Genomic DNA, 20,353 nt, shown 5'->3' with positions numbered 1-20,353 from the left:
TCACCGCAAGGAATTCATAGCACCCAAATAATCTGGAATTGGTATTGAGTGCAATAACTAGAAGGATATTGAATAGAAATTGAAACAACACAGTTGTTTGGATGGTGGAGCTAAATAGTAGGGAGAAAAAGACCTAAGGATATCACCTAAATTATAAAACCAACTGTGTATGAAGAGGGTACATAAAGTAACATATTTGTAAGATGTATAAAAACAAGTTTTTAGCCGAAACCGGTTTGGCTCAGTGGACAGAGCGTCGGCCTGGGGACTGAAGGGTCCCAGGTTCGATTCCGGTCAGGGGCATGTACCTTGGTTGCGGGCATATCCCCAGTGGGAGATGTGCGGGAGGCAGCTGATGGATGTTTCTCTCTCATCGATGTTTCTGACTCTCTATCTCTCTCCCTTCCTCTCTGTGAAAAATCAATAAAATATATTTTTTAAAAAACAAGTTCTTAAAAAACTGAACCATAATTAATGCACAAGAGCATAAAAATTTCATGAAGGAAAAAATGTAATATTTTGAGAGGTTACCTGACAAGTTTTTCTATTACAGCATCTTCCAGTGCCACATTTTGCCTCTCCAATCAGTTTACAAGTGTTAGGATTACAGCATTTTGGAAAACTACAGTTCTAAAAGCAAATACAATCAAGTTAAATAATAGAAATTTTAAATCAAATAAATAATTTCATTTGTCAAAGGGTACTAAAGTTTGTCTCTAAGTTAATTACAATTACAGTACAATGTTTACTTCTATATTTATTTGTAACACTGTTTATTTAAACTTAATATAGTTTTAATAAAGACAACAATGGTAATAAATTATTTGTGATTCCATGCTCAAGAAATAGTACTGTTAATAATTTAATCTAATCATTTTCAATCCTCTTTGATTCTGTAAAAATATGCACAATGAGTTTTCAGGGTTTTTTTTCATTGAATACATCATAAGTACTTTTCCATATTATCAAGTCTTCTCAAAAATAATTATGGGAATATATTACAAGTTATGATTGTGATAAAATAGAGGTTTCTAAATTATAATATTTTATCATTATAAAAACACTAGAGGCCCGGTGCACAAAAATTTGTGCACTCGGGGGGGAAGGGGTGGTCCCTCAGCCCGGCTTGTGCCCTCTCACAGTCTGGGACCCCTCGGGAGATAACGACCTGCTGGCTTAGGCCTGCCCCCGGGTGGCAGAGGGCAGGCCCAATCCCTAGGTGCAGCCCCTGGTCACGCTCAAGGTAGGGCCATTTGGGAGTTGGGGCACCGCCCCCTGTCACACTCAAGGCAGGGTTGATGGGGAGGTTGCGGTGCCACCCACTGTCACGCACAGAGCAGGGCCAATCAGGGGGTTGGGGTGCTGCCCCCTGTCACGCACAGAGCAGGGCCCATCAGGGGGGTTGGGGCTCCGTACCCTGTCACGCACAGAGCAGGGCCCATCAAGGGGGTTGGGGAGCTCCCCCCTGTCATGCACAGAGCAGGGCCCATCAGGAGGTTGGAGAGCTAACCCCTGTCACGCACAGAGCAGGGCCGATAGGGGAGTTAGGGCACCGCCCCCTGTCACACACAGAGCAGGGCGGATCAGGGGGTTGGGACGCTGCACCCTGTCACACACAGAGTTGCAGGGCGATCAGGGGGTTTGGGCACTGCCCCCTGTCACGCTGATCCGGTGCCAGGAAGCCTCCCGGCTCCGCTGATCCCGGTGCTGGGAGGCATATTACCCTTTTACTATATAGGATAGAGGCATGGGGGCCGGCTGGTTTGCCCTGAAGGGTATCCTGGATCAGGGTGGGGTTCCCCACTGGGGTGCCTGGCCAGTCTGGGTGAGGGGCTGAGGGCTGCCTTCAGACTGGCGATTGACCGAATCTCCCAACTGCTCCTTTTTTTCTTTCTTTTTTTTTTTTTTATTCTGGGCCAGCTTTAGCTCTGGCTCTAGCTCTGAGGCCTCTGCTGCTGGTTTGTTTGCGTTCTATAATCGAAACAATGTATAACTTCAGCTCTGAGATCCTGGCTGGCTATATTTGTTACAAAGTTTCAAACTGTCTGCTGAGAGTTGGAGTCTGCAGTCCCTGCAGCAAGCAAGCCTCATGTTCGCTTCCAGCTGCCTGGCTGCTGGCCGCCATCTTGGCTGACAGTTAATTTGCATAAGGATACGCTGATTAGCCAATGGGAAGGGTAGTGGTCGTACGCCAATTACCATGTTTCTCTTTTATTAGTGTAGATATTCAGAGAAAATTGTTCTTCATTATTATTTTTAGCTCCAAAATTTTATATTAAAGATTAATTCAAAAAGATATTAGAGTCTTGGAGAACAAAAGGAATAAATGCTCTTTATAATAGTACTAGAGGCCCGGTGCACAAAAATTTGTGCACTCGGTGGAGGGGGGGAAGGTCCCTCAGCCCGGCCTGTGCCCTCTCACAGTCTGGGACCCCTCAAGGGATGACCATCTGCTGGCTGAGGCCTGCTCCCCAGGGGATTGGGCCTAAGCTGGAAATCAAACATCCCTATGGCAGCTCAGCAGTCATCAGGGGATGTCCACTTGCCAGCAGGGAGCAGACCTAAGCTGCAGTCGGACATCCTTAGTGCTGCTGAGGAGGCAAGAGAGGCTCCCAGCACGACTGCTGTACTGGCAGCCATCAGCCTGGCTTGTGGCTGAGCAGAGCTCCTCCATGTGGGCGCTCACTGACCACCAGAGGGCAACTCCTGCATTGAGCATCTACCCCCTGGTGGTCAGTGTGTGTCATAGTGACCAGTCATTCCCAGTCTTTAGGCTGTTAGGGTCAGTTTGCATATTACCCTTTTACTGTATAGGATAGAGGCCTGGTGCACGTGTTGGGGCTGGCTGGTTTGCCCTGAATGGTGTCCCGGATCAGGGTGGGGGTCCCACTTGGGTGCCTGGCTGGCCTGGATGAGGGGCTGATGGCTGTTTTCAGGCTTCCCGCACCCCCTTCAGGGTTGTTTTCAGGCAGGCCAAGCCTGCAACTGAAGCTCCCAGTCTCTCCTTTTTTTCTTTTTCTTTTTTATTCTGGGATTTATTTACCTTCTGTAATTGAAACTTTGTTGCAGCTCCAGCTGAAAGCAGGTATCTGGGGTTTTTTTAGCTTCTATAATTGCAACATTGTTTCTTAGAGTGCAGCTCAGAGCCCAGCCACGGCAGGCGGGGAACCTTGGCTTCCTCCATCACTGGAGCAAGCAAGCCTCATGTTCGCTTCAGTTGCCTAGCTGCCTGGCTGCCGGCCGCCATCTTGGTTGGCAGTTAATTTGCATATCACCCTGATTAGCCAATGAGAAGCGTAGCGGAGGTATGGTTAATTACCATGTTTTTCTATTATTAGATAGGATACTCTGATTTCCAACTTTCTTATAGTTGTCTATTCAGTGCGAGAGTGATATTTTACTTGGCTGGTAAGAATATTTAAAAATTAGCAAAACGTACAGGCAAAAATAACTAGGCATTTAGGTCTGTTTCAATTTATTTATTGTACTAATAATGTGTTCATATTGAATATATATGCACCTTCTGGCTTACTTTATATTTCTATGCACCAATTCCCTTGAGGTAGTCTGTTTATTTACTTTACTTATAAGTACTTGTATATTAATGATATACAATTCAAAAACTGAGCTAGCCAGAAGGAAAACAACACAAATGAATATAATTCAGAATGCTTTGGTGATCTTGTTCCAGATTATCATCACTGCTCTTAACCTAAGGATTGAATAGCCATTCTATCAGGAAAACTTAACCTGAGACTTACTGACTTTAGAGGTAGACAGCTTTTGCCCAGAATAAACTTTTGAACACTGACATGATTCCCCTTAGCCACATTGTATATATCTGGAGGTCTGCCTTTATTATCTAAGGAAAAACAAACACTCTTGTAAACTTTCCTCTGACACCTACTTCTACTCTGATTACTGTATCTATCATATCACTGACCCAGGTGATGAAAATCCTTAGGTGCTCCTTTGAACCTCTTGGAATATTGATTCCCTCCTAGAGAGTTCCTTCATGTATTTACATCTTTCTCACACTAATAATCCTTACTTTCAGTCTCTTAAAACTTGGATCTTGACTTCACACCACCCAAATGTTGCTTCTGAGGTTGCTACAAATGTATTGGTAGAAATTATCTTTCCCAGATGACCAAAGTATTGAATCTACACATGCTGTCATAAAGAAATTGTTGTTCTCTTCAGAAAAACTGCAGTCCATTTGGTAGGAATCTTTAAATCCATTCAAGGTGTTGTGTTCACAAGGAACACAGAATTAATTCAATCTTATATTTATTACCTATTTCTGCTGTAAAAATTACCATAAACTTAGTAGCTTAAAACTACATACATGTGCTAGTATTATTTTACAGTTCTGGAAGTCAAAAGACCAAGAGACTAAAATGAAGATTTTGAAACTTCTTCATTCCTCCTGGACACTCCAGAGATAAATCATTTTACTGCCTTTTCAGCTTCTAGAGGGCACCTGCATTCTTTGGGTTATGGATTCTTACTCCATCTTCAAAACCAGTGATGTAGCATCTTCAAATATCATTGTCACATAGCCTCTGACCTGCCTGCCTCCCTCTAAGAAGTATCCCTGTGATTACATATGGCCCACTAAGAAACATAGGAGACCTCTCCCTCTCAAGATCCTAAACTTGATCATCTCTTTAGAGTACTTTTGCCATGCATAGTAACATATTCCCAAGTTATTAATATTAGGACATGCAAAGCTTTGGGGATATTCTATCACATTTCACCATCTGGTCTCCAAAGATTCATCATGTTTATCTCCTAGGCAAAACACATGCACTCCATCCCAACATCCATAAAATCAAAACTCATGACAGCGTTAACTTAAAGTGGCTGATTGCTGACTCATCTCAATGGAGTGAAGGAGCAGTTAAGTCTGCAATTATTCTTCCTTCCTCCTGGATCTTCCTTCATTTTGACATCTAGGCTTGGTGACAGTATGTTCAATTTCATGACAAAGTTTCCATTATTGTATAAGCCAATTCTTATGATGTCTCTCTGTTTCTATACTTATTCACATGTGTGTGTGTTTGTGTATGTGTGTGCATATACCTATATGTATTTTATTAATAAAATGTATTAACACATACATATTAAAAATAAAAATACTCAACAATAACTTTATGCAGATTATATGTTGAAATAATACTACATTTGACATATTAAATAAAAATATATTATGCAAATTTATCTCACTTATTTTATTTTATAAATGTTACTAGAAAATATAAAATACATATGATTCACATTATGCTCCTAACAGATAAATTGCTCTAAAAAAACTAATGGGATTAATAAATAAATTCAGCAAGATTGCAGTAAAAAATTAAGACTATAAATATCTAGTGTATTTTTAAAAATGAGTAATAAAGAAAACATTTTAAAATATATGATTTAAACTATCATAAAAATTTTTGAAACATCGCAGTAAAAATTTAAAAGTTTATCAGTAAAAAACCTATATAATGAGTACTAGAAAATACTGTTCAGATAAATTAAAAGAAATAAAAAGTGAAGGCATATACCTTCATTTTATCTAACATCAAATTTATCTAAGGTTCAATGCAATTTCTTCTGTCTTTTTATTTGTAGAAACTAAAAGAAAGAAATCAGATATTCTTACTAAATGCAAAAGGCCATGATCACCAAAAAAAATCATGCTGGAGGATATATAATCATATCCCACAAATTAATAGAAATTTATAGTAATTAAAATGGTGGCATTAGAGTAGAAAAAAACAGAAAAACTCATAAATGTTTACTTGATCAATAACCAAGATTGATTCACAGCAATGAGGGAAGGACAATCCTATAAAATAAAGAGATAATATGCAAATTGACCATCACACGCTCACACAAGTTGGCCACCCCCATGTGGGCACAAGATGGCCACCATAAAATGGCTGGCAGGAAAGGGCTTTTGTGGGCAACCAGGCCAGCAGGAGAGGGCAGTTGGGGGCGAACAGGCTGGCAGGGGAGGGCAGTTAGGGGTGACCAGGCTGGCAGGGGAGGGCAATTAGGGTGACCGGGCCAGCAGGGGAGGGCAGTTGGGGGTGATTGGGCCAGCAGGAAGCAGTTAAGTGTTGATCAGAGTGGCAGAGGAGTGGTTAGGAGGTGATCAGGATAGCAGACAGAAGCAGTTAGAGGTAATCAGGCAGGCAGGTAAGCAGTTGGAGCCAGCAGTCCCGGATTGTGAGAGGGATGTCCAACTTCCTGTGGGAACATGCCTAATCTGTCAGTCAGACATCCCTCGAGGGGTTCCAGATTGGAGAGGGTGCAGGCTGGGCTGAGGAACATCCCCCCTCAGTGCACAAATTTTGTGCACTTGACCTCTAGTGTTTAGATAAATTGTGATTTTTAAAAGTTGATATTTTTGCCCTAGCTGGTTTGGTCAGTGGATAGTGCATTGGTCTAAGGACTGAAGATTTCCTGGTTCAATTCCAGTCAAGGGCTCATGCCCTGGTTAAGGGCTCGATTCCTAGTGGGGTGAAGGGGGGTGCATGCAGGAGGCAGCAGATCAATGATTCTCTCTCATCATTGGTGTTTCAAACTTTCCCTTCCTCTCTATTATTCTGAAATCAATTAAAAAATTGTAATGAAAAAAATTGATATTATTATAGTATATATAAAAATCAATTACAGAGGGAATGATATCAAAAGAATGGCAGCTTGAGGGATCCCCTTGGTTTCAGCCTTAAAATTTCAGCAATTTGAATAGCTATAAATCAACAAAGGATTCCCTGGTCAACTCACAAAAATGCTTCAGAGATCCGCACATTGAAATATCTAAAGGTAGGCAAGTGGGAGCAAATGGGGGAGGAGAGAAGGGAGAAGGACTGAGATAAGCCACAGAAGCTCTACTGCAGCCAGTAAGTGGCTCATGGCTAGAGAGTGGAGGAATCTGGTAGTGGCTGGCACTCCCTTCATCTGGTAGAAGCAAAGAGACTCCACAGACATTCCTGCAGGAGTGAGCAGAATGAGCTGTGGCTGAACCTAGAGATAGAGAACTGGGCAAGGACACAGCATATGGTTCAGTCATGGTTGTTGGCTGGTTGGCATTCGAGACAGAGAAACAGAGCCACGGAGCCTTGCTACCTCAAGAGACACCTCTAAGCTACAAAGAAAAAGTTAGAATCAAAGTGAAAGGTTGGAAAATGATTCACCAAGCAAATAACATCCACAGAAAAGCTGGTGTAGCCATACTTATATCTTACAAAACATATTTCAAAATAACAAAGGTAAAAAGAGACAAAGAGGGACATTTTATATGATAAATTGGGCACTACATTAAGGAGATATAATACTTAATTCATATGCACCTACACAGCATGCACCAAAATACATAAAGTAACTACTAACAGAACTATAGGGAGAAACAGTCAAAAGCACAATCATGGTTGGGGACCTTAATACTCCATTCAAAGCTCTGGATGGATCATCCAAACAGAAAATCAACAAACAAAAAAATGTTAACTTTAAATGACACATTAGACAAAATGGACATAATTGACATTTACAGAGCTTTTCATCCCAGAACATCACATTATCTATTCTTCTCCAGTGCACATGGAACATTCTCAAGGGTAGATCACAAAACTAGCCTCAACAAATTCAAAAAGATTGAAATTGAACCAAGCACATTCTGTGACCACAAGCTTTGAAATTAGAAATCGACTGCAAAAAAGAAGTAAAGAAAACCACAAACATGTGAAGATTAAACAATATACTATTTTTTAAAAAGACTGGGTCAAAGAAGAAATAAAGGTGACATCAAAAGATATATAGAGACAAATGAGAATGACAATATGACATATGAATTTTAGGGATGCAGTGAAAGCAGTAATAAAAAAAGGAAGTTTATATCATTACAGGCCTATTTCAAAAAACAAGAGAAATCCCAAGTAAACACCCAAACATTACATCTTAAAGAATTAGAAAATGAGCCTTGACCTGGTAGTTCAGTTGCTTAGAGCATGGTCCCAATATGGAAAGTTTGCAGGTTTGATCCCTTGTCAGGACACATACAAGAAGCAACCAACAAATGCATAAAAAAGTAGAACAACAAATCTCTCTCTCTCTCTTTCTCTCTCTCTCTTTCTCTCTCTCTCTCTCTATCTATCTCTCTCTCTCTCTCTCTCTCTCTCGTCTTTTCTCCCTTTCTTCCTTTCTCTATCTCTCTCTAAACTCAAGTTTTAAAAATAAACTAGGAGGATAAGAATGACTGGAAAAAGAAGGTGAAAGGATCTGTTAAAGAACACATATGCATAGCCCATGGACACATATTAGTGTGGTGAAGGTCAAGGGAAGGAGAGGTGGGTTGGGTGGAGGTGGGCAAAGGGGGGTGGGATGAGGTACATCTGCAATAATGTCAACATTAAAATTTTTAATAAGAAAATAATAAGAAAAAATAACTAGAAAAAGGTCAAAGGTAATCCAAAGTCAGCAGAAGATAGGAAACAATAAAAAATATAGCAGAATTAAATGAAATAGAGAAGAAAATACTATACAAAAATTAATACAACAAAGAACTGGTTCTTTGAAAAGACTAATAAAATGACAGTCTCCAGGCCAGACTCAGTGAGCAAAAAAAGAGAAAAGACTCATATAAACAAAATCAGAAATGAAAGAGGAGAAGTTATCACGGACATCACAGATATACAAAGGGTCATACTAGAATAGATGAAAGGCTATAGCACATTCACTTATCAGAGCTTTTCATCCCAGAACATCACATTATCTATTCTTCTCCAGTGCACATGGAACATTCTCAAGGGTAGATCACAAAACTAGCCTAGAGAAATGCAGGCACATATGCAGCAGCAGACTTGCAAGAACAGTCATGGTCAAAATGAGAAGATAATCACTAAAGAGGAAAAAATGCATACCCACTAAATCACTGAAAATAAATAGTGTGTGTGTGTGGCGGGGGGCGGGGGGGGATCACACAGGTCAAAAGTAATAAGCTAAAATTAAATTAGAAAACAAATGTAACAAAATGGACATAGAAAATATAAAAATGTTGAGAGAACTACACTTACAGAAATTCATTCTAGAGGGGTGTAAGGAGTCATAACAACTTAATACAATAAGGATCCTGGAAGAGATCCTGGAACAGAAAGAAGCCATAAGGAAGAAAGAAAAGAATAAACCATGGACCTCAGTTAATTTTTAAGTATGCAAACTATTAATCACAATAACATCTAAACTGATAACTTCACAAATCAAATTCAGATCAAATAATAAATTAAAACAATGTAGGTATTGAAGTAAATAGTACAGAAAAACTAAATGAGAATAGAGTAATATCTGGGAAATGCCAACTCAAAGGAACCTAAAGACCTAGAGACAGAGTCAGAGCAGAGACAGAGATAGAAACAGAAATGGAGATGGAGTTAGAGGTAGTTATGTCAGACCAAATATACTTAAAACAGAAAGCAACATAGATATAAGAATATTCACTCTTTGTAGGTAAAAAGTTAATTTCTAGGAAGAAAACCAATTGCATTTAAGTTTGCACCATAAAACAGCTTCAAAATATAAAGAATGAATTAAGTTCTAGTGAGAGTTAGGCAAATACAACTGGATCGTTGGAGGTATCGATATTATTTCTCAAGTTCTGAGGGGTAAAGCAATCAAAATTAATAAAGATACAGAAAAATTGAGTCATTCTAATTATAATGCAATCAAGTTATACAGAATTTTATTCCTAATAATTAGAGACCTTCCATATTTTCTAAAAAATCTAAATCAATCAACTTCACCATGCCTAAGTATATGAAGACAGGCACAACAAACTTCTTTGATTAGTCATCTTACCAAGCACAACTGAAAAAAAATGATAGCAAAAAACAAATATAACAATAATGAATGATGGATTATGATTTATTCAATTCTGTGCAATCAGGTTAAAATAAATGAAGTTTCCTAGACGCAAGGATGGGGAGGTAAATAACACACATTTTATAACTTAGGGAAACAAGGCACTCACTTGGGAAGAATCCAGATGATGTAGGTGATGATTATATGATTGAAGGGACTGGTGTTTGTGACACAGAAAGGTGAGTGTTGCTATTAATGGTTACACAACGAAGAAAATCGTATTGAATCCATGCTATACTTACTCCATACTTAAATTCTTCAAATGTTTCAAATTCAGATGAGTCAGTTCTCACATGTCCCGTATCTCCATGTCTTAGAAATTTGATAAAATGGTGCAGCATTTGACAAAAGCCCCCCCTTTTGTATCACATCTATATTTATAGCACTATATGACAAACAAGCAAAAATGAATCTTTAGGTAAGCTATCAATGTTTGCCACTAACCTCTGGAGGGCCACAATCACATTCCTCTCCAGTGTCCAAACGGTAATTACCACAGCCTGCTTCTAGTCTTCCTTGGACAACCACTTTTGAAATGGTTTGATTTTGAAGACATTCAAATCCAGGCTGTGAAACTACACCTTTATATTCATTCACACTGCAACTGCTAAAAGACTTTACACCACCGGAACGTCTAAAATTAAATTATATTCTTCAGATAAATAGAGTAAAATCACTATCAGAGTCACACTCATCAATATAGCATTATTAATTCTGTACACCTTCAGTCAGAGAAAAACAAGAGGGAGGGGAGAGTGCTTTGATTTTTAATGGAAGTCATAAATGTAAGCAACAAGTTCATTTATATTGTAATTTAATGTAATAGAAATCTAGAAAGTAGAGAAGTTAAGGTGACATGAGTTAGAATATATTAAAAACAACAATGCCCGGAACAAAAAAAACTATTTAAGTATGCCCCATTATTCATTTTTGCATTATTATTGTCAACATCATATTTATAATCATTATTATAAGTAGCACTGATTATAATTAAGAATATTAAGTATACTAGAAAATATATATGGAAAATTAAAGAAGAAAAGATAGTTGATTGTGTTAGTGAAAAATCATCAACACTTGTTCCTTGGTAATAATCCATTAAAAGATCTCAACATTAAGTATATAAAATGTGTAAGCCTTAGATTATTTCTTAGTTTCAAATTTCTATATTTCTATGTGTACTGTTGAATGAGTTTTTGTTTAATCATGTAACAATCTCAAACTTAGAAAAATAATACAATTATAGTTCAATATTTTTTTCCTGAAACAGTAAAAAGTAAGTTAGCATCAGAATATTTTTCTAAATATGTTTTCATTAATTTTAGAGAAAGAGGAAGGGAGAGGGAGAGGAGAAACATCAATCAGATACATCCTGCACGGCCCCTCCCGGGGATCAAGCCCTCAACCTGGGCACGTGCTCTTACCAGCAATTGAACCAGCAACCTGCATGAGACTATGCTCAACCAACACCAACCAAGGCTATCATGTTTTCATAAGTGTAAATATTTTAATGTGTAATTCATACATAGAAATGAATTCACCTAAAACAGATACTTTAAAACCAGGAAGGGATGACATATTATCAATGCCTAATCGTAAAATTTCATTCAGAATTTTCCTTCAGCACAATATTGGAACTTTGATAGCAAAAGGATAAAGTTCAGAATCAATCATTGCATTTAGTTCTCATGTATCCTTAATCTAGTCACCTATGATTTTTCATTGGATTTTATGACCTCAAAAGTTTTATTATTACAGCCTGATTTTTGGTAAATTGTTCCTCAATTTCAGTTTATGAAATACTTTCTTATAATTACATTGATATTATGCAAGATATTTGCAATTTTCCCACCAATTTGGGTTCCAGTAATGGCATGAGCTTAATGGTATTTCAGGCTCAATAGGGTCAAGTTTGGGGTGTGCAGATGAGTCAATGATTTCTGAGCTCCCAGGTCTCTGAGATTTTCAGAGATCCCACTGTGTTAGTTTTATTTCCTCCTACACAGCTACTTACTTCATGCAGGTTTTATTTTGTTAGTGGTTTGAACCCACCTGCTGGTATCCTTGGTGCATTCCAGTTTTGGAAACATAGAATATGCTTTTGCTCTTTGTTTGTTTTTTTCCTAGTTTTATTCTTTAGTTTGTGAGAGACTTGGGGGGACTAAATTACCATCTGAATTCCATCTTCTCCCTTTTTTAAAACATAGTACTCCCCAGGTAAGGAGCCATCCTATCTTGGTTTTTATTCTAATAGTGCCTTCCGTTTTATGACAAGAATGCAAAGCTATATCTTAGGGCACCTCTTTTACTAGTTTCAACTCCTTTCTAAGTTATCTGTCCATGATTTTAGTTCCCATCAATATGCTGATGGTTCACACACTCTAGATCCCTTGTCCTCAGAGATCCTGATCTATGTAAGTGTGCCCTTAACTCTAATGAATGACTCGATGCCTCCAATATAACATATACAAAATGCCTCAAGATTTTGCAACTTCTCCAGTCCTAATATTTGCCTTTTTCAATATCAGTTAATAAGTTGTGCTATCCAAAAATCTACAATAATACTTGCCATTTTCATTTATCTCGATCTTAATAAATTGCTGTATATATGAGAATCATCTCCCAAATATTATAATGATTTCACTCTGATATATTGTTCACTCATTTTTAAGATAATTTTTATTAGCCATACTGTATAAATCAATTTAAAATGTGGTTTGCTACATTGATAATAAAATCCCACCTCTCACATCACGATTACACAATCAGGCTCCTTCCTACATGCCCCATGTTAGTTACTCCTGGACTTCTTCCCTGATGGATTGTTCTTTAGCCTCCTTGCATTTTATTTTATTCTCCTTATGCCTTCTATATATGTCCTTATAGTCCAAGCTATTTCTTTTATTTTGCATTTTTACCACTCCCAACCCCCCCCCCCCCCCCCCCCCGCCCCGCTCAATCTCCTTATTCTAATCTGTTGAGTTTCTCAAGCTTCTTGCTATCCAAATATCAGTCACTTGCTTACCCTAAAAAGTACTTAACAAGTTCTTTACATGACCAAATTCATTCTTTCTCTTCAGGTCCCAGAATTATTTCCTAGACCACGTTATTAAAAAGTTTCCTCTCCCCATGTATTCCTTATTTACCTCCTTCTGGGCACCTATCATAAGATGTTTATATTTTGTTTATTCTATGGCCACTTTTTTCTTTCCTGTTCCTAATGGGCTAACATTAAGATATTTAGAACTTACCTATCTTGTTAACCATTGATAAGGCAAACATATACAACTCTGCGACACAGTCAATGCTTGTTACATTTTTTAAATGATAAATAAATTTCACTTCAAGACTCTATAAGCCCCAGAAAGTCATTACAACAAACACTTTCTTTCTAGACATTGAATATAGAAATATTAAGCGCATTTTCTACAATATCAAATCCTAGTTTTATTTCATACGTTTTTAAAAAGCACAAATATATTTAATAAAAATAGTCTTACTCTTAAGTGATCATGCAAGAGATTATACATCAAAAACTACTGCAAACATTTATCAAAAAATATATAGATTGATAGAAACAACATCTTACATTGCTTGAGGATTCATAATGCATGTAGCTCCTGGACAGTTACAATTATAGATGTCATCATAGCTTAATCCCAGATTAACTCCAAGCAGCTGTGCAATAACTACTGAAAATACCTCTAAAGACATCCTCTTTGGATACTAAATACAAACAAAAAATATGTTGCTTAAGTTATTTCTTCACCCATTTGATCATTTCAATAAATAATTCGTGGTCATATTACCTAAATGCAAATACACATTTAAGAAAATAGCACTCTAAAGCTCAATAATTTCTTAGGAATATGAAAATATGGTAAATTGTAGTGGATTGTTTTAAGAAGTGTGTTTTTAAATCCAAATGGCGTTGGCATGAAACAAATTAATGCAATTTTACACTTTTGTTGTATGTTGCTGATTTAAATAAAAATAATTTTTAAAAAATTTTATAATAAGCATTTTTTCAGTCACTGTATTATTTTCCCATGAAAAGAATACACAAATTCTTAAGGGTTAAATTGGCATTCAGTTTTGACTTCATAAGTAGTTTTAGGGAAAAAAAGTCAAATTATTTTATTTTTCTGAATAAGGGAGAATACTGTAACACCTTTCAAGTAGCATTTCTTTTGTTTAAAAAAAAAAGGAGAAAATAAAATACTTGAGAAGCAGTAATGTCAGGAAGACATAAACCCCTCACAACCATAATGCCATGGAGTTGGAATCACATGGCATTTAACCATTTCTGATTGGCTTCTTTCGCTAATGACTTAAGTGTTCTCCATGTCTTTTAGTGACTAAATTGCCCATTATTTAGTCATGAAATAATATTCCTTAATATGGATTTACCTCAGTTTGTTTACCCTTTCACCTACTGAAGGACATCTGATATTTGGTAGTTATGAATAAAGCTGCTCTAAACATTCATGTGCAGGTTTGTATGTGGGTGTAATTTTCCAACTCATTTGTGTAAATGCCAAAGAGAAAAATTTCTGGATCATATGGTAAAAGTATGTCAAATCTTGTAAGAAATTGAGAATTGTTTTCCACAGTACCTGCACCATTTTTCATTCTCATCAACAATGAATGGAGAGATCCTGTTTCTTTACATCCTCACAGCATTTGTTATTGTGTTTTTCCCTCCCAGCACAATATTAAATTGGAGTGGCAAGCTATAGTTTTGCCTTTTCCATATCTTAGTGGAAAAGCATTTAGTTTCTCACTAAAAGGTAGTGATATTAGTTATAGGATTTTTTATAAATGTTCTTTCTCAATTGAAGAATTCCCCTTCTAGTCCTAGTTTGCCATATTTTTAAATTATAAATAGTATTGGATTTTGTCAAACGCTTTTTCCATATCTATTGATATTGATCACATGATTTTTCTTCTTTGGTATACTGATGGGCTAGATTGCATTAATTGATTTTCAAATGATGAACCAGACTTAAATGTCTGAAATAAATTCCAGGTGTAATATTAACAAAAAGATATAAATTATGTTTTTTAATTCTTACACTAAAAAAATACAATAAATGACCTTAAAAATTCCCTAGAGCAGCGGTTCTCAACCTGTGGGTCGCAACCCCTTTGGCGGTCAAACGACCCTTTCACAGGGGTCGCCTAAGACCATCCTGCGTCAGATATTTACATTACAATTCATAACAGTAGCAACATTACAGTTATGAAGTAGCGACGAAAATAATTTTATGGTTGGGTCACAACATGAGGAAATGTATTTAAAGGGCCAGATGGTTGAGAACCACTGCAGAGGGACTCAAAAGCAGACTTAATGAGGCAGAAGAAGCAATCACTCCTAAATACAGGTCAATTGGAATCACTGAGTCAGAGGACAAAAAAGAAAAAGAATAAAGAAAATATAAGGAGCCCATGGACACTGGCAAGCAGACCAGTCTATGGATTATAAGTCTCCTAAGGAAAAGGGTTAGAGAAAGGGGCAGAGAGCTTAACTGAAGAAATAATGGGCTGGAAAACTGTGGCAGAAAATGAACACGCAGATTTAAAATATTCAATGAACTCCACCAAGGGTAAATCCAAAGAGAATCACAAAAAAAGACACATTACAATAGGAGCAAAGACCAAAACAGACAGAGAATGATGAAAGCAGCCAGAGAAAACATTAAAGATTCCACATAAAAGAAACTCTTAGAACTAATAAATGAATTGCAGGACATAAAATCAAAACAAATGTGTTACGTTTCCATATACTTAAAACGAATAATCTCAACTGCACTGGACATTCCCTGCAGATCAGAAACATGAGACTCAGAAACTTCATGTTTAAACGTGACCGAAAGTGTGTCATGGAGAGAACTGTACCCAGGCATGTTGACTGTTTTCACTGTTGCTGTTGGACTGAATCCCTGAAGAGGGAGTGGAAGAGACATCATTACAGAGGAGCCTAGGACTTGTCATTGCAAACCTGACTCCAGTGCTCCCATGAGTACTAGGTGAATATGTTCCTAATTTCACTCATCATAGGGTAAAATATTTTCATTAAACAATCATCTATTTGAGATTCTAGAGAGGATATAGAAATTTGTTAAGTATATAGTTTTACTTCAAGTGCCTTTGTTTTCCTTTTAATTTTGCTCCCCAGTTTATATACTCTCTTTTTTTATTTTTCAATTACAGTTTACATTCAGTATTATTCTGTATTAGTTTTAGTATACAGCACAGTAATTAGACAAACATATACTTCACAAAGTTTCCCCCTGATATTTCTAGTATTCACTTGGCACCATACACAGTTACCATGATTTTATTGACTAGATTCCCTATGCTCTTATCTACTATTAATGGAGTCTTGTGCACGTCCTTTTGGTTTGTGTTGATGAACAGTTGATAGGCAAGTAGTGCTTTGGGGCATATATATTGGTTTTATATAGCTCATTTTGAATTTGTTTGACTAATTTGTTGAAATAATTTCCAAAATTTGAAATTCTAGGTCTAAAGTATCCTAAATTTATATTTTTAGTCAAAACTGTAGCTTTTTCATAATGTAGATACTCCTCATCAATCTACGTCCCAGCATTTGCTTAAGGGAGTCAAAACTGTACAAAATCATTCAAAACCGAAAACATAGATATTAGTGTCTTTATTCTTTGATTGTGTGACATTGCAAAGAAATTATTTTCTGTCATTGTTCAGCTCAATCATCATAAATTCTTAATCATTAATTGTCATTTGTATTATTTCATTTTCTTTCTCTTTTTTTTCAGTTGCTTGGGCTGATTAGTGTTTTTGTTACTGGTTTCTAAAAGCTCCTTAAGACTAGAGATGTTAACCATTTGTCATGCATTGCAAATGAAATACCATGTGTTTTTTTTGTTATTATTTTACTGCGGTATTTTACTTTTTGGTTAGACAAAAGTTGTGTACTAAAATATAATTATGTCTATTTTTTAAAAAGAAAAATAATTCAAGTTGCAATAGCATATAAAAGTGAAATACTTGGGACAAACTTAAACAAGGTTTTCAAATCCTTGTACATTGAACATGCAAAATATTGCTGAAAGAAATTACAGAAGACACAAATAAATGAAAAGTCCATGTCCATAAATGGAGGACATCATATTGTTAAGATGTCACTACTTCCCAAAAGCATCTTTTTTTTTTTTTTTAATATATTTTATTGATTTTTTACAGAGAGGAAGGGAGAGAGAGAGAGAGTTAGAAACATCGATGAGAGAGGAACATCGATCAGCCGCCTCCTGCACACTCCCTATTGGGTATGTGCCCGCAACCCAGGTACATGCCCTTGACCGGAATCGAACCCGGGACCCCTCAGTCCGCAGGCCGACGCTCTATCCACTGAGCCAAACCGGTTTCGGCCAAAAGCATCTTAATATTCAATGCAGTCCCCACAATAATCACAACAGCATTTACTGGTAGAAGTAGAAATAAAAATAATCTCAAAATTCCTATGGAATCTCAAGAGACCATGAATAACAATTTGAAAAAAAAGAACAAAGTAGAAGGACTAACTTTTACTGATTCCAAAAGATAGTACAAAGCTAACGCAATAAAAATGGTGTTATATTGACTTAAAGAAACACCTATAAATCATTGAAATAGAATAGAGAGCCTAGAAATTAACCCTCATATATATGTTCAAATGTCTATAAAAAGGCTACCAAGACCACAAAATGAGGAAAAGATAATCTGTTCAACAAGAATATCGAAAGGAGAAAAGATAAGTCTCTTCAATAAGTGGTGATGGGAAAACTGAATACCCTCATGGGAAAGAGTAAACTTGGACCCTTATATTATACCCTATGCAAAATGTAATTCAAAATGGATGAAAAATCTAAAGATAATACCCAAAACTACAAAACACCTAGAATAAAACATACAGGAAAAGCTTCGTGACATATTTTCTTGAATTTCTTGAATATAGTTCCAAAAGCACCGGCCAACAAAAGCAAAAATAGGCAAATGGGACTACATCCAACTTGAACTTTTTGTGTTTCAAAGGGCACAATCAATGAAGTGTAGAGACAACCTACAGAATGGTAGAAATTATTTGTAAATCATGTATCTGATAAGAGATTAATATCCATACTTTAAAGAACTCCTACCACTTAACAACAAAAAGTTAAATAGGTCAATTAAAATAAGGACTAAAGATTTGAATAGACATTTCTCCAGAGATGATATACAAAAAGCCAAAATGCATATGAAAAAATGCTCAATATCACTAATAATCATAATAATGCAAATCAAAACCACAATGAGATATCACCTCATATCAATTAGGATGACTGCTATTTAAAACCCAGAATATGCCCTGGCTGGGTGGTTCATTTTTTTGGAGCAACATCCTATATACACAAAAGGGTTGCAGGTTAGATTCTCAGTCAGGGAACACACCTAGGTTTCAGGTTCAATCCCCAGGCTGCAACCAATTGGTGTTTTTCTCTCACATCTATGTTTCTCATTCTCTCTCTCTCTCTCTCTCTCTCTCTCTCTCTCTCTCTCTCTCTCTCTCCCTTTCTCTCTCTCCCTCCCTCCCTCCCTCCCTTTCTTCTTTCCTTTCTTCCTCTCTTTGACCTCATGTTCTGGGGTCAGGCGAGGATAAAAAACAACAGAAAATAACAAGTGTTGATGATGTGAACTGCTAGGATTATAAACTGGTGTAAACAGTATGATGTTTCATTAAAATATTAAAAATAGAATTACCATATGATACAGCAAAACCAGTTCTGGCTATATATCCAAAATAATTGAAATAGAAAAGGAATCTGCACTGCTATTTCGTTGCAGTATTATTCACAATAGCCAAGCTATATAAACAACCTAAGTGTCTACTGACAGATGGATAAAGAAAATGTTACACATACACACACTCACACACATATACATACATACATACATACATGGACTATTATTCAGCCATAAAAATAATTTAACCCTGCCTTTGGATAATGCTAAATGAAATAAACCAGACAAAGACAAATATTACATGATTTCCCTCATACGTGGAATGTAAAAATGTCATACTCAGAAGCAGAGAGTACAATGGTGGTTGCCAGGAGCTAGGAGGTTTGGAAAATAGGGCCATGTTCTCAAAGGGTACAAAGTTTCAGCTTTGCAAGATGAAAAGTTCTGCAGATATGTTTCACACAATATATATAAACTTAACATTACTGCACTGTATATTAAAAATAGTTAAGATAACTATATTTTACTAGTATATGTATCTTACCATTATAAAAATCCTTTTAAAATTTCATCATTTGAGTTTCCAAATCCACTAAAAAGCACTTTCTAAATCTGTCAAAACAGTATGGTTGATACACTATATGTATTTTTCTTGAAGTATATATATTAACTTTCAAAAGGGTATGTAATTACTGAAGAAATAGGAATAAAATGCATACCAGAGCAATTGCTACAGCAAGCTTTCGGTCGCATGTCCTTCCATGATATGTTGCTCCCATGTAATTAGGATAATCCCTATAACTAAATAATAAAATTTTTCTTGAGAATAAGTGCATTTTAAATTATTAATAACTCAATGACTTGTTAAGCATTGGATTCCTCAATAGAGCTATGTTTTTTTAAATGTGAATATTACATATCAAGTCCAATGTGATTAATCATTTTTGTGTTGGGGTAGATAGTTTCTGCAAAGTTAGGTTCTAAGGGATGCTTCAACATTATTTGATACACATCCCAGAATCCAGCAGTGGCTAATCCTTCCAAAAAATTAATCAACACTCTTGTCACTTCTGGGTGGATATAATGCTAGGACGTAAAACTCAGGATAGCTTATTGCCATGATTTGCACATAGAAAAACCTTTAAAGTATATAAAAATGTTGGCTTGGAGTGCAAGTAGAGAGACAGAAAATGCTAAGGAAAAAAAAAGAGAGGTAGGATGTACAAACTGTCATCATTCATTTTTATTCTTAGGGAATGTTGCTCCTGATTTCCCAAACCTGACCTTTGATTCACCTTGTTGTCTGATGTTTTTATTTTGCATTTTGCCAACATTGTACTCGTACGCTATTTTTGGTCATTATATATAAAGTTTTGTATATACTGTTTATAGCTAATATATCAAATAGTTTGATAAGCACTATTATCAATGCAAATAAGGAACTTACACCAACAAGAATGCCATATCATAGGACCTGTGGAGCAAATTGCTTTCTTTCCATGACACAAATCTTTGTAGTAGTTCATTAGCATCCCCAGTACATAAAATATTATTTTGATCTGACCAGATCGCCAAAGATGTTAACATAACAGTCAGTTTCAGCTGGGAAAACATCTGAAAACAGAAGATACATGATATACAGTTTAGACAATCAGAAATATATTATTACATCTCTATACAGAATGCTAATATATTCAAT

At 36.4% G+C, this 20,353-nt stretch overlaps 1 protein-coding gene across 1 annotated transcript in view; it reads right to left on the bottom strand.

The window, feature by feature from the left end:
- Positions 1-20,353, bottom strand: part of LOC139004885 (A disintegrin and metallopeptidase domain 3-like) — a 76,316-nt gene that overhangs the window by 19,719 nt on the left and 36,244 nt on the right. The window contains exons 9-13 of the mRNA XM_070407389.1: positions 20,102-20,268; positions 19,374-19,455; positions 13,502-13,638; positions 10,357-10,546; positions 532-630 (exon numbers count right to left, since the gene is read on the bottom strand). Coding sequence (XP_070263490.1) covers positions 532-630; positions 10,357-10,546; positions 13,502-13,638; positions 19,374-19,455; positions 20,102-20,268 — 675 coding nt within the window. The remainder of the gene's footprint in view (positions 1-531; positions 631-10,356; positions 10,547-13,501; positions 13,639-19,373; positions 19,456-20,101; positions 20,269-20,353) is intronic.

This window comes from Myotis yumanensis, unplaced genomic scaffold (genome assembly GCF_028538775.1).
Source record: "Myotis yumanensis isolate MYYU_CA2020_CCGP unplaced genomic scaffold, mMyoYum1.0.hap1 SCAF_3, whole genome shotgun sequence".
In the NCBI taxonomy this organism is placed as follows: domain Eukaryota; kingdom Metazoa; phylum Chordata; class Mammalia; order Chiroptera; family Vespertilionidae; genus Myotis; species Myotis yumanensis.
Note: the sequence above shows the minus strand (reverse complement) of the source record. Positions and strands in the feature narration are given on the sequence as shown.